Raw genomic sequence first — 15,126 nt, forward strand, 5'->3', positions numbered from 1 at the left:
GTGTATGTCCAGGGATTTGCCTGTTTCTTCTAGATCATCAAGTATTTTTCTTGTATAGCTGTTCATAATAACCTCCAACGAGCCTCTGTATTTCTGTGGTGTCAGTGGTAATGTCTCCTCCTTCACTTCTGATATAATTGAGTCTTTCTCCTTAGTCTGGCTAAGGATTTGTCAGTTTTCTCTCAAGCAGCCAGCTATTTGTTTCATTGACCTTTTTATTGTTTCTGTTGTTGGCGTTATTTGTTTCTATTTCACTTTTTTCCTGCTGCAATCTTTAGTCTTTCCTCTTATTAATTTTGTTTTTCTAGTTTCTTGATGTGTGGCAATAGGTGGAGATTCTTCTACTTTTTCAATGTGATTGGTATAAACTTCCCTCTTGGTACGGATTTCCTTCTCAGAAGTTTTGGTTTGTTGTGTATTCATTTTCACTTATTTCAAAGAAATATTTTCTTTCTTGATCCATTGGTTGTTCTGAAGTAAGTCATTTAATTTCTATGTATTTGTATGGTTTCCAAAGTTCTTATTATTGATTCTTGGTTTTATTGCCTTGTAGTTGGAAAAGCCAATCAATATGATGTAAATTTTTAAAGATTTGTTGAGACTTGTTTTGTGGCCTAATGTGGATCTTTCTGGAGAAAGTTCCCTGTGCTGTTGAGAAAAATGAATTGATATTCTGCAACTGCTGGAATGTTCTCTAGATGTCATGTGGTGTAGAGTGCAGTTTAACTCTGCTATTCGTTTGTTGATTTTCTGTCTGGTGGGCATTTCTGAAAGTGGAGTGTTAAAATTCCTACTATTGTTATACTGGAGTCCATCTCTCCAATAGGCCTACGGATATTTGCTTTATGTATTTGGGTGTTCTGATAGTGGTATTTCCTCTTGCTGAGTTAATCCTTTATCAACATATAATTTCCTTGTCTTTTACTGCTTTTGATTTAAAGTCCATTTTAGATGGTCCATTTTTATGATTATTCTCTCTGGATTCCATCCGCATGGAATACCATATTTAATCCCTTCAGTTTCAGTTTCTGTGTCCTCAGAGGTGAGTTTCTTGTAAGCAACGTAGTCAGGTCTTGTTTTTTATTTTTATCTTTTTATTAATCTATTTGTCCTAATTAGTTGTACATGACAGTAGAATGCACTTATATATTTTGATAGATCATACATAAATGGAGTGTAATTTCTCATTCTTCTGATTGTACATGCAGTAGAATCACATGGGTCATGCAGTCATATAGGTACATGAGGTCATAATGTCTGTTTCACTGTACTATCCTTCCTACCCCATACCCCTTCTCTACCCTTCACTCCCCTCTACCTAATATAAAGTAACTCTATTCTTCCCTAGTGTCTCCCTCATGGTGAATTGGCATTCGCCTATCAGAGAAAACATTCGGCCTTTGGTTTTTTGGGTTTGGTTTAGTTCACTTAGCATGATATTCTCCAACTCCATCCATTTACCAGCAAATGCCATCATTTCATTCTTTAAAGCTGAGTAATAGTCCATTGTGTATATATACACATTTTCTTGATCCACTCATCTGTTGAAGGACACCTACGTTGGTTCCATAGTTTAGCTATTGTGAGTTCAGCTGCTATAAACATTGGTGTGGTTTAAGGTTTGTTTTTGAAATCTTTTCTGTCAGTGTCCTTTAATTGGGGCATTTGATCCGTTCCGTTTGAGGTGGTCATTTTGTAACTTGCTTTCTGGTTTACTGCAGGGAGCTTTCTTTCCCCCTCTCACCAACTTCCTTTGTGATTAAATGTCTTATGCTGTTAGTGAGTTTTGATTCCTTATTATTTTTTGTTTTGCTGTTATAATTTTTGCTTTGAGGTAACCAAGAGGCTTTATGAGAAGACTCTTTTCCTTATTTTTTTTCTTTTTATTTACTTTTGAGACAGGGTCTTGCTGTTTTTCCAGATGGCCTGGTATTCACAATTATTTTGCCTTAGAGTCCTGAGTGTTTGGGATTATAGGCACACAAGAAAATAAATTTAGAATATAATAAGCTATTTTGAAATGAAAGCAATATGACTATAAATGACTATATAAATGACTGACTTTATAATGTGAATATGAAGATAAAATACAAAAGATAAAATATATTAATTAAAAAACCTCTGTTTATACTCAATTCCTCTCATTTTGAACTTTTCATGTTCTACTTTATATCTGTGTTGTCTTTTTAAATGTATTAACATAGTTACTTTTAAACTGGTGTTATTTTTAATACTAAACATATGAATGGTTTAAGCATCACGTTTAGAACATGAGAACATTCTGAATTTGTATTGTTACTTTTACTAGTGAGTTTTATACTTTCTGATCTTTCCTTCCTACTCACTAACATTTCTTTCAGTTTGAACAACTCCTTTATAACATCTCCTACAGGATAGGACTAGTAGGGATATGTTCCCTCAGCTTCTGTTTATGTGGCAATGATTTTATTTCTGCTTCATTTCTAAAGAATGAAAATCTCATACCAGTCTCTTCTGATCTGAGAAGTACCTGTCAGTAGAATTGGGATACCTCTGCTTGCTATTCTTTCTTTTGGCTTGGGAATCTTCTCTTTATCATTGGACTCCAAGATGTTCATTATAAGATGTCTTGGGGTAGTCTTGGTTGAGTCTGACTGTTCACCTTGGACCTTTCTGTACCTCTATCTTGTATTCTAAGTTTGGGAAGTTTTCTGTCTTTTAAAATAAGCTTCCTATACCCTTCGCATTCTAAACTCCCTCTCCTTCAGTGCTGTCTCCAGGGGTGATGTGGAACTAGAGGCTGTATCGTGAGCAGCCTCTGAAGCACTGACGTGAGCTTCCCAAAATGACCAGTGGGCTCAGGATCACGCGCTCCACAGGCACGGGTCTATTCTCCTTCTCTGCCTGCTTCAGGTACTGGGGCTGACAGAGGCTCCATTTAGCAACAGAAACTTCCATGGGTTGAATGTCTTTACAAAGGACTCTCAGAAACTTACTTTTCCCTCAAGGGGAAGTACTGGTCTAAAACGCAGGGACACAAGTCCACCTAAATGCAGAGCTCAAGCACACAAGCTGTCTTGGGGTAGAGGCTGGGTGAGGGGACAGACACATGCTCCTCTAAGCTTTGTCCAAAGCACAGCCACTCTGCCAGGCTGGCCTTCTGGGGACAGCAGAATCCCTGGCAAATGCTCGGGAGCCCAGAGCTCCTGACTTCAGTCTGTGCACTGCCCTCCTCCTTTCCTTCAAGTTGGAAGTGGAAGCTCCTGCCTCCAAAAACCAAGAGCACGCAGTCCACAGCCTTGACTTCCAGCACCCTTAGCTTTTCAGGGCTACTAGCTCCTGCAAATAACCAGCAGCTCTCCCCCAGCTACCCAAGGGGAGACCACCCCAAAAACCCTAAGGAGTCACTTCCCAGGTGGAGACAAAAGAACACAGGCCAGAACGTAGCAGGGGGACCACATGAGGCACTTCACATTTTTACTACCCTCCAGGATCAGAAATATACAGAATGGACAAGTGGTGTGACATGACAGGGTCTATGCTAGATGACGATATGCTTGGTCTGGCACAGCCTGAGGCCAACAGTGCTGCCTCTGCAGGGCCTGGGTGATGTGGGTACAGCACCCAGCACATGGCTACTACACACATACGATAGCACAAATTCACATGAGTTGATCAACTAGAACTCAAGGCATCACTCAAGGTATTAAAGTGAATACCGAAATCAACACACACACACAAATGACAGCTTTGAGGGGCAGTTTCTGGCTTAGAGACATAGTGGCTCATGTTTTCAGTCTTTCATTGTTCCTTTTGAGTTTTGTCAGTCATCCACTCAGGATTTAGGGTGAATTCTCAAAGAAGCAACTTATAAAAAAAATTCTTAAAAATGTCAGCAAAAGAAGCTGGGTATAGTGGTACATTCCTGTAATCCCACTGGCTCAGGAAGTTTAGGCAGGAGGATTGTGAATTCGAAGCCAACCTCAGCAACTTAGCAAGGCCCCAAGTAACTCAGTGAGACCCTGTCTCTAAATATAATATATAAAAAAAAGACTGGGGATGTGGCTCAGTGGTTAAGTACCCCTGGATTCATTCCCCAGTACCTGCCCTCCCCCTGCCCCCCCCCCAAAAAAAAAAAAAAAAAAAAAAAACAGAAAAAGAAATCCCTCTAGCAACTGGATTCAGTTGAATGGATTTGGTTCAAGATGCTTACCCTGTCGTCTTCTCAAATTTCCACTGAGGTAGATCAAGAGCGGGAACAAGAAAAGCCATGGGGAGACCAGAGACAAGGCCTTCTCAAGGTAGAAAGCGAGGGACAGGTGTGGGCAGACATCCAGAGCAGGGCTGGGCAGGTGGGAGCAGTATTAGGGGCACTTAAAGGGGAGTGCTGCTGGAGTGCCCCAGAGTTTCAAATTCAGGGGGTCTGGATGAGGTTCTAGAATCTGCATTTCTAAGGAGCCATGCACTTGAGAGCTGCTGGTCTAGGGAGTGGCCACCCACCTCCTTCTCTCACACTGTGCAGAGGCCCAGGAAGGTGCTGGGCAGCTCGACCCATTCCAAGCAGGAAAACCAAGGACAGCCTGGATGAGGGCTCAGCCCACATCCTGCACCCAGGGGAGGCGCACCCGTGCATGACCTGAATGGAGCCTGCCCAAGTCTTGACGTCCTTCACACCACAAAGCCCTTCCTACATTTTTTTTTTTTTTTTTTTTGCGGTGCTGGGGATTGAATCCAGGACCTTGTGCTTGTGAGGCAAGCATTCTACCAACTGAGCTATCTCCCCAGCCCCTCACAGAGCTCTTTCTAAAGTGAACATGCTCATTGGTATAAAACTGAATCCTACCATCATTCCTTCACTCTTCACTCACAACTACCTCTGCCTCACACTGACCGCAGAACAGTGATGGTCCGACTCACAAACATTTCCAAGTATATTAAGATGGAAATGTCATGAGAGGAGACAGTCCTTAAAGTTCTGTTCAGAGGGGCAGGAAAATGAACTTCCAGTGTGGCTCACGACTGCACACCCTGAATTTCTTTGAGAAAATGTCAGGTAAATGGGAGGAAGCAGGAACGGTTGACAAGTTGATGGCTCTGACTTTAGAAATGTCCCTACAATTCGAGAACATGCCTCACTGAAACCTTTGTTGCAGTTTCAGTCTTGGTGAGACGGGTAGGTTAGATTTACATTTGTGACTTCAATTCATATAACTCCTTCCTAACGTGGTTCTACAGAAGGTGCTAGGGGTCACCTGACAGGCAGTGAGCATGCTCACCGTGGGTAGGATGATTAACTCACTGTGTGTGGCTGGAGTCAGTTGAAGTGTCAGGTCTGATCACCCATCCTCCCTATCACTGCCAACAACCCACAGGAAACATGCGGAGAACCTGCTGCTTTTGATCCTCTTTTGAAATAGGCTCTCGAGTGACACTGGCTTCACACTGACTCCTGGAACTACTACTGGGCCTAGGCAGTGAGACTAGCGCCCAATATAAATGACGAGCTTTCCCTGAGGACAGGCTGGGAGCACAGCCTTTCACACCGAAGCAGACTCCCATGAGGGTGCCTGCTCGCCTCTGGCTTCACTCACGGGAAAGTCTGCAGCGTCCTCTGGTGGCCGCAGTGCAGTCCTTTCTGTTCACATGGTACACATTTTGGTTTCATGTTCTTTTCTGATTAAACTTGCTGAATTCCATGGGCACATCAGATCTTAAAAAACAAGCTAAACAATGTGACTGAGCATCCTATGTGCAAAATCATGACCTGGAGTGTCATTAGCCAGCACACTGGGCTGATTCTGAACTTAGAATGCAAAGCCAGGGATTGCACAAAGGTACATAGCAATTGAGGGCCAGCTGACTGTAGGGTCACTGAGATTACTCTGCCCTCTGTTCACACCCCTTCTCGTCCTCTAGCTCCTTGGACTTCCTGCACCATGATCACTGCCCAGATACAACAGGAAGTGCTGCTAGTGGAGCAGCCCAGTCCACTGAGTCGCTTCCATCAGCTCTGCACTGGAAGGCTTATTAAGGTGCAGAGGACCCAGCTTGATCAAGCTGTCCAGCATCTGTGCACTTCTGCAGACCTCCAATGACAGCCTACAGCCCCCCCAACTCCAGATTTATTTGTTTGCTGTTTGGTTCAAATCATAAAACACTACAGCAATACTCTGCTTGGGTTCTAGAAATTAACAGTTTAAATTCTTTCAACCTTGGAGGGGCATGCAGCATGGCTGGCAACTTACGATCAGCTCACAACATGGAGCAGATCCTGACAAGTGAACATGGGGGAACACAGAGGTCGAAGTGCAGCAACCAGGAGTTGGCCTGGTGCTGCTCAGCAGCAGATGACAACAATGTGCCTGTTCTCCTTGAATTAAACACAACACTGTGGCGGTTAAAACACCGGATCCACCTGACATATCCATTCAGGGAAAACCTCACAGCTGTCAGCAGACTGCTCCTGTGTCTCCTCCTTACCTCCTACTCACAGTAGGCCCAGCATCCTGTGGGAAATGCTCATCGAGGTCACTCTCATCCACTGATGCCCCACACCTGGTCTGGAAGCTCCCTGCAAGGGCAAAATCCATCACCCAGGTACCCCCAAGCGCCCCGCCTGCCTTTTGTTTCCTCCTCCACCCTCCCCCATACCACTGCAAATTCTACGCTAGCCAGGGTTAGTTATTCTTCTCCCTATACCGAGCTGTGAACAGCCTCCATATGCTGCCAACTTCCAAACCTGTGCCTTGGTTCCTTTGGCAGAACCTCACTGGTGAAGGTTACTTTATTGACACCTGCATGGCTCAGGGCTCCCATGTCAAACGGAAAGCACGGCACTTGTCACTCTGATTACCAAACCTGTGCCCCTGAGCCCCACTCCAGGTGCCCAACTCAGTAACCTGGGACTATTCTTCGATTCCTTCCTGCTCCTCACCCCCACTTAATGGATATAGATCAATTCCACCCACGTGATAGATTTTATTTATTTTTGCTTTTGCATGGTGGGGATGGAGGCCAGGGGCCTCCTGTATGGGAGGCAAGTGCTCTACCTCTGAGTTACATCCCAGCCCGCCTGGAAGGCTTACAGCTATCGACCTGGGTTGTCTGCACTGTCACTGCTCCAAGTCCCCTTCTGGGTCTTTCTGGCTCACTTCTCAGTCCTTGCACATCCCTTCATCTTAGAGGAGACAGTGAACTACAACCTCATGTGACATCTCTGCTCAAATTTCCTTGGAGCCTTGGATTCCACTCAGTGTGAATGTATGTCCGGCTAGGGTCAGCTGTTCAGGTCCAAAGTGAATGGCAGGTTCCCAACACAATCTCATGGTCACTTGTCCTGGGTTGTGGCCATGGCAACCGCCTTCTCATACACAGCTTCTTCCCGCACAGGGCCACCTTCAACCATACACAGGGCGCTCCTGTGTGCTAATGCTGGCTCCTCATCCAGGTCTCTGATGCACCGGCTCCTCCTAGCAGGAAGAGAAGAGGGGCGTCCCTGCTCTTCGCCACTCCATGCTCCCTTCTTTCTTAATACGGCACCTTTCCAGAAGGTGACGTTGCATTTACTAGGTGGTTCCTTAGGGATTTCTCTACCTACAGGTCATAGCGGTCATAGCTCTTCAGGTACCTGATTCTCAACTGCCCTGACCAACTGCTCCGGGTAGACACATGCCCAATGCACACTGGTGGTGGTGGTGGACAGAATGGCCACACGAACGAACAACTTCCAGAGCTTCACATTGTGTCTGCGATACTTAGGAAAAGAGGTGGGAGGATTAGCAGAAGCTGTCAGATGCAGCTTTTTAAAAGGGCAGCAATTTAAAAAAAAATATCAAATCGTTGCGACTCATTCAGCAATTCACCTGGCTTCACCAGGGAGCAGCTAGCTCAGTGAGTGCCCAACTAGCTCACACGGGCAGTGCCACACCTGCAGGGCAGGAGGTAAGGCTCCTGAGGGACCGCTGCTGCCTTCTGCCTTGGCTACAGTATTTTCTTCATCTTTGGTAGAGAAATGCCAAGTGTCACACTTTAATAATCCTAACAACAATGTGCATGGCTTACTTTTATTTTTTATTATAAAAAACACATACAAGAGTTTTAAGAAATGATGAATATAAGACAAATCAGAATCACGGTGAGTTATTAAACCCATTTTCTATATACAAATACTAAAATTCCCAAAGTGGAATATCATCCAATGTGAGACACATCATAGCACTGTCCGTATGTACACAGCACACAGAGCTCTGCTGCGGCCACCACTGAGTCACTCAGACACATGTTCTGATACAAAAACCTGCAGTGGGACATCTGGGGTTCACTTCCTTTCCTGACACAGAGTTAGATATTCTTAAGAAACTTGAGAGATGTGAAGAAGATGCATTAATGTGAGTTTCTACCGACGGCTCTCAGTGTTCTACTGTGGTCAGTTAAGCACTACCTCTCGAGAGAAACTTCTGTAGCTCATTTCCAGCTAAGAGAGCGGAAGACTCTTTTAATTCTTTTTTAGCCAATTTGTTTCTTCCTAGTCACTCATATGAGCATCAAGTCCAAAATAGCTCAGGAACCAAATCATGTTTTTATATTGTTAAATTCATTATAAAATGCCACTCAACTTTTAAAAGCCACTAAAAGGACACTTTCTGCAGCAAAAAAAGGGCTAGGTTCAAGTGTTTGTTGTTTGACCAAGACACAATAACACAACCCATTATGTCACATGATCACAACAGCCAAAGTGAAATGCATGTGGCTAGGAAAGAACAATCATGCAGCCGCCTGCTCCTCCCTGCCACAGCTGGGGAGAGCTGCTGCCACTCCACCTACTTCCGTCCTCTGCGTTGGGACCTCACATGGTATTCCTAAAGCTGAGTAGCGTACGGACAGCGGATGTGTCAAGGCACTTCTCCAGCCGCAGCGGCCCCTGCCTTTAGCTGAGCCCCTCTGCGCTCAGGGAGCCGACTTCTTCCAGGCAGCTGACGACTGCAGATGGGATGCTGTTGGAGGTCTGTCTCCGCCAGGCTTCCAGGATCTTGGATATTTCTGCTGGGTTGCTGGGACTCAAGTCACAAAGAGCATACACGGCTGCTAACTGTATACCCCATGGTATATCTGAAAAGAATTTTCAAAGCAAAACATAAGGCAGTATTTCAATATCATAATCTACAGGAGTGTGTTCAGATATAGAATTTCTTCTGCCAGCAATGAAAATTAAACGTAAAAGAAAGGTCCCACAGTAAAAAAAAATTCATTTAAGAACTGTTCACAGTGAAAAAGAAAAACAACCTGCCCCTCGCTCCTGGAACTCCTGGCACTGGCTGGGTGCTGAACTGTGATGTGAGGGAAGGGGGAGAGACCCAGAACTTCTCCACCCACAGCAGTTCCAGAAAGCACTCACATATGAAGTTTAAGAAGACAAGGAGCCCCTACTGTCTGTCCAATATGAATATATTCAAGATCCACTGAAAGTGTTCATAAATGGACTTTGGATGTGAAAAAATGCAATGAGATGAGACAAAATGAGAATCTGTTCTTGTGGCACACTTTAATATGCTAGATACAGTGCAGAATATAGATATGATAGAGCATATCTAACTTACAAACTATAGTATAATATTACAGTTCTTTTTTAGCAGTTTAGGAGTTGTTTAAAATTAAATTTAGTTAAAATTTATTTAAATTTAGTTTAAATACTTTTAGGAGTTAGTTGAAATTTACTATTAACTATGTGTTTCATTCAGTCTCTGGGAGTGACACACGAGCCAAAAGAGCTGGCTTGCAACTCGTACTGTGCACCTTATCTGAAATGCTTGGAAGAGAAGTGCTTCAGATTGTTGTGGATTTTGAAATACATGCATATAAATAATGGGATATCTCAGGGATAGAACTCAGGTCTAAACACAATATTCATTTACACCTTATACACATAGCCAAAAGGTAATTTTATACAATATTTTAATAATTTTGTGCATGAAATGTTTCATGGTTTGAAATTTTCTTCTTGTGGTATCATATCCTGGATTTATGGATTAAGAATGCTCAACTTTTATTTAAAATCAACAACACAAACATGCCACACATTCAAACCTTAATGTTTAAGATACAGGTAGAACCAGTGCTTCCCACCCCTACCCTACCTACGAGCACTGAGAGAAGCACAGAGCAGGGCATAGAGAAGGGCCAGGACTCAAATTAAAATGCCAAATGAGAGAAAGACAAGCAGCTGAAAAAAGGACTTTATGTAAAGGCAGGTATGTGGTGCTGTTTGAAGAGCGTGGCTCTGGAGTCGTGTGGACCTAGGTAATCAGGGCTGGCAAGGCACCTGCTCCTTACCGTGACCGTACCTTAGCTTCTCCCTGCCTAGCGTATGCAGTAAGGATGTGGGTGTGGCTGGGGCAGTGCACCGCAGCACCTCACTGCCACAGCCCACAGCAGCTCCGGCCTCCTCATGGGGAGGGCTGCTGGATTTCTACGTTACTGCCTCCCATCCCCAGCAATGGGGCAAGTCTGCATTTACTGGCAATATGACGGTCTGGGGCTCCCCTTGGCTAGGATCCGTTCCGTCAGCATGCTGAGAGTGAGAGGGAGGAATGCTCTTGCGGAAGGAAAGCACCACCCGGTAGCCGCCCTGAAGTCAACAGGTGCTTAGGGAGCCACCTTCAGGCTGTGCTCCACCAGCTCAGCACCCCGAGCCTCTCCCTGAAAGCTCAAGACAAAGCGCTATCGTATTAAGGTGACCTGGAGTGTCATGCAGTATTTAAGATGTCACTAGTGTCTTTCTGATGAACAGTTGTTTAACTACATTATTTCTTGATGGCACACACTCAAAATAGAAACTAGATACATCACTTGTAAGGGTTACTTTGAAATAAGCTTTTCCCACAAAAGAGTAAGACATAAAATTATATGCTATGTAATATGTGAATGAAAACGGAAATCCCATCTCACAGGATTTCCAGCTGTTTAACCTTCTTCTGACGCTAAGCACACAACAGTGGGGGGTCCCTCACTGTGCAGCACTGCCTCACATGGGACTTCAGCTGGTCAGGACACAGCTCCAGCAGGAGGCCTTGCAGAGGGCCAAGGTTGAAGCCCAGGGCTCGGACAGTGTCTGAGGCAGAAAGAGAGAGAGCACCTTCTTCTTACAGGAGCACTGCCCAGCAGGGTCAGCTACTGCCAAAGAACAGACCATACCACATACCTCACATGCACAAGCAGCAACACTGAGTGTCCAGCTCATATTCCCTATGTACAAGTGCAGAGCAAGGTACACAGTAGAGACTCAAACAAAAAAAGGTCTAAGAGAAACTCAAGCCATATAAAAGCAATTTTAATAAACAAGTTTACCTTCATCCTGAGCATGTTGTATGAACATACCAATAACTGAACTAATATTTTTCACAGCAGTTGGAAATCCTTCCTTCAAACCCAATTGTCCTAAGCGACCTAAGGAAAACAAGACAAAACACAGAGAACCTGGTGAGATACTGATCACTCTTCATATACATTCTTATTTCTTTGCTTTTCCTTGACCTTAATGCTCTAAGCCTAAGAATGCTGAACGGAAGTTGTAAAGGTGCCTGCTCTTAAGTGTAGACAGGAACAGCCGGGCATCGAGACGTCATGGGCATTGTATCTTCCAGGAGTGTGAGGAACAGACACTTCCAGAAGAAGAAATACCACTGATCAACGAACAGGTGAGAAGTGTTCATCATCTCTAGCCATTAGAGAAATGCAAATCAAAACTAAATTTCATCTCACTCCAATTAGAATGGCAATTATCTAAAATACAAGCAAAACAACAATAAATATTGGCGAGGATGTGGGGAAAAGGCACACTCATACATTGCTGGTGGGAATGCAAATTGGTGCAACCATTATGGAAAGCAGTATGGAGAGTTCTCAGAAAACTTGGAATGGAACCACCATTTGACCCAGTTATCCCACTCCTCAGTTTATATCCAAAGGGCTTAAAATCAGCATACTACAGTGACACAGCCACATCAATGTTTATAGCAGCTCATTTCACAATAGCTGAACTATGGAACCAGCCTAGGTGCTCTTCAACAGATGAATGGATAAAGAAACTGTGGTATATAAATAGAATGGAATATTATTCAACCATAAAGAAGAATAAAATTATGGCATTTGCAGGTAAATGGATGGAACTGGAGAATATCACACTAAGTGAAATAAGCCAATCCCAAAAAACCAAAGGTTGAATATTTTCCATGATAAGTGGATGATGATATGTAATGGGGGTGGGGAGTAAGAGAAGAATGGAGGAACTTTAGATTACATAGAGGGAAATGAGAGAGGGGAGGGGGCAGGGGTATGAAAGATGGTGGAATGAGACAGACACCATGACCCTATGTACATATATGATTACACGAATGGTGTGGATCTACATCGTGCACAACCATAGAAAGGAAAAGTTGTACCCCATTTGTGTACATTGAATCAAAATGCAGTCTGTAAAAATAATAATAAAAAAGAAGGAAAAAAAAAGAAAAGAAGAAAAAAGAAAAAAAAAGGCCAATTGTCTCTTCTTTTACCCTGACAGGACAACAATGCGCAGCTTTCTCAGTTCAGCTACAACCTAAGAAACAGAATCCGACATAGTAGAGAGAATGCTGCAGCAGGTCACGTGTCAATGGCTGACTTTCATTAGGTTAACAGGTCCAATTAAGACGGTGGTCCCATCCAAACACATGCTTTTGGTCTAACTGCTGTCACAGTACAGAGCAGCAATTTAGTGGGGCTGCAGGTTCCTTGGAGCCTCAAAGTCAGAACCCTAGGAAGGGTCACCAGCCCTCGGAAGCTCTGTGTCTCCAGTCCAGTGCTGGGACTGGGACGGACCATAGTACACAGACAGCAGCAGACCATCTTCAACTGCAGCGAGCCTGGATCAGGGCAGTGGCCCCCCTGCTGGATGCCACCATTCCTTATCACCAGCTGCCTGCAGCCAGAAAACTCGCTGTCATTTAAGAAAAGCCCTTGGTGAAGTTACCAGCATTCTCAACAGATCTGGACCACAAAGCACCCAATCTGAAGAAAAGCACGCAGGTCTCCGTGGAGTGCAGTGAGGCAGCTTTCCCGGGCAAGGCCAGCTTCAGCTGAACCCTAACAGCCAACGGTAGGAGCAAGAACCGTGAGCTGTAACTCCAAGGAAAGGTTTTCTTGTGTAGATGACAACACTGGAGCCTTTAAGCATGATTAGAATTTTGGGAAAATTTCTGTCAGTCACTCTGAACCTGACAGCTTTCATATAATCTAGGAGAACACTGGTGATATGATACGTGGGGGTTTGGGAGTGAGTATGTTTTTGTATTGTTGACACCTAAAAGATGTGAACGAATCAATTATTTTCCAAGTGAACAATGGAAGACACAGCATCAATGGGCAAATGGAGCCCTCCACTGGCAAGCACGGTCACTGGATGGTGGTGAAAGAGTATCAGAAGTTCACTGATAAGATCTCAGACTGCAGGCTGGGGCGGGGCTCAATGGTAGAGCACCTGCCTACAAGCGTGAGGCCCTGGGTTCAATCCTCAGCACCACATAAAAAAAATCAATCAAATAAAGGTCAGATTCTTCAGGGAAAAAAAAAAGACCTCATACTGCATACTGCAAAATGACTTGTAAATGGCTGCTTCAAAGGGGCGACAGCAAGACTCTCATCTCCAAAAAAAAAAAAAAGGGCACTGCTATTTGCTGAGTCTCACTGTAGCATCCAGGAGAAGCATTTAGAACCTAAGATCATCCAAATATCTGAAAGGCTTTTAAAATACTCTTCCTTTTAATCAAATACACATCTACATGAGTGGATTTACTTCACACAGGGAACCAGAAGAGCATACTGCACCCAACTCAGTGCAGAGCAGACAATGAGAAAACGGCTACCTCTGACCACGCGGGCAGCAGGAGAGCGCCGAGGCAGTGCAGCCAGCCTCTCCTGCTGCATTGAGAACACGGTATTCAAGATCTTAACATGTCACTTATGTTAATGAGCTTATTACTGTGACTTTAAATGAATAACTAAATATTTTGAAAATTTCTCAGTCAAATTTCTAATAAATACTGACAAATATAATCTGGGGTAACGAAAGTTCTTTGGAGTTCTAAATAAATACTAACGGTACCATAGGGGTCCTGAGACTCAAAGTTGTAAAAATCCATGATCCGGGCCATAGGTCAAGCCAATCAATGAAGAACAACATCATTTATGGAGTTCCCAAACACCTGAATCCTTCCTTTATTCCAGAGGGTTTCCTATAGTGCAAGTTTGCTCCAAGACAAAATCCTGTTTCCTCCAGCAAGCAAGGCCTTCACTTTCATTTCACTGTTTCCTTTACAGAAGATTCTGGAAGATATCTTGGATGTACTTCTATAAGAACACTACATTGAATGCTTGTCTGATGGTCAGGTTATCCCTCACTACTATCAACATTACCCAGGTCGCTCTGTGAATCCAGTAAGTGAACTTCATTTGTTTTGAATATGGAGAAACTGAGGAAATGTACACCTACAGGAATCAAGCCTAGCGCTTGCTACGTGCACCTGGAGTCCTGTGACACACAGCAGATCTTCAGTAAATATCCACTGATCTGAGAATATCTGGATACTTCCTAGTCCAAGATGACAACTGCAAATATCCAGATAATTTCTTACATAGCCTTTTTATGAAGTTGAAAAGTTATGTACCTCAGAGATCACAAATTTCAGGTTGTTGTTATCACTTTTAAATACCTCCTTGCAATTAGATCAAACCACTCATTGTATGCTGGTGTACTAAATGCATAACTGGTAGCAGAGAGGGACATATGCCTAATGCAGCAATGGGATATAAGTTCCCAGATAATGATACACCACCATGTTTTACAGTGACTCCCTTTGTTCAATTCAACATACTAAATGAAATTGTGTTTCATACATGTCTTAAATGAATGGAGCCATCAGAATAAAATAAAATAAATCATGAGTCTGAGGTAGATAGTTTTGGGAAAAAAGACCCAAGTATATGATGGCTTGACAAAGATGACAGGTAAATCTGCCCAACAGATGGGAAGAAAAGCCCCCACAGAAGCAATGTGAGGGGTCCAGGGCCATTTGACTCTAAGAGAATACAAACAGAAGTGTGGAGCTAACTTCA

General features: G+C 43.7%; 1 protein-coding gene across 2 annotated transcripts in view; it reads right to left on the reverse strand.

The window, feature by feature from the left end:
- Window positions 1-8,028: 8,028 nt before the first annotated feature.
- ICE1 (interactor of little elongation complex ELL subunit 1) overlaps window positions 8,029-15,126 on the reverse strand; it is a 55,221-nt gene continuing 48,123 nt past the window's right edge. The window contains exons 18-19 of one of the 2 annotated variants that reach the window (XM_079144917.1): window positions 11,323-11,421; window positions 8,029-9,087 (exon numbers count right to left, since the gene is read on the reverse strand). In XM_079144917.1, coding sequence (XP_079001043.1) covers window positions 8,906-9,087; window positions 11,323-11,421 — 281 coding nt within the window. In that variant the 3' untranslated portion in view covers window positions 8,029-8,905. Of the gene's footprint in view, window positions 9,088-11,316; window positions 11,422-15,126 lie in introns of those variants that run through there. The other variant, XR_013764662.1, reaches the window with a different exon arrangement.

This window comes from Sciurus vulgaris, assembly GCF_902686455.1.
Source record: "Sciurus vulgaris genome assembly, chromosome: 6".
NCBI lineage: Eukaryota > Metazoa > Chordata > Mammalia > Rodentia > Sciuridae > Sciurus > Sciurus vulgaris.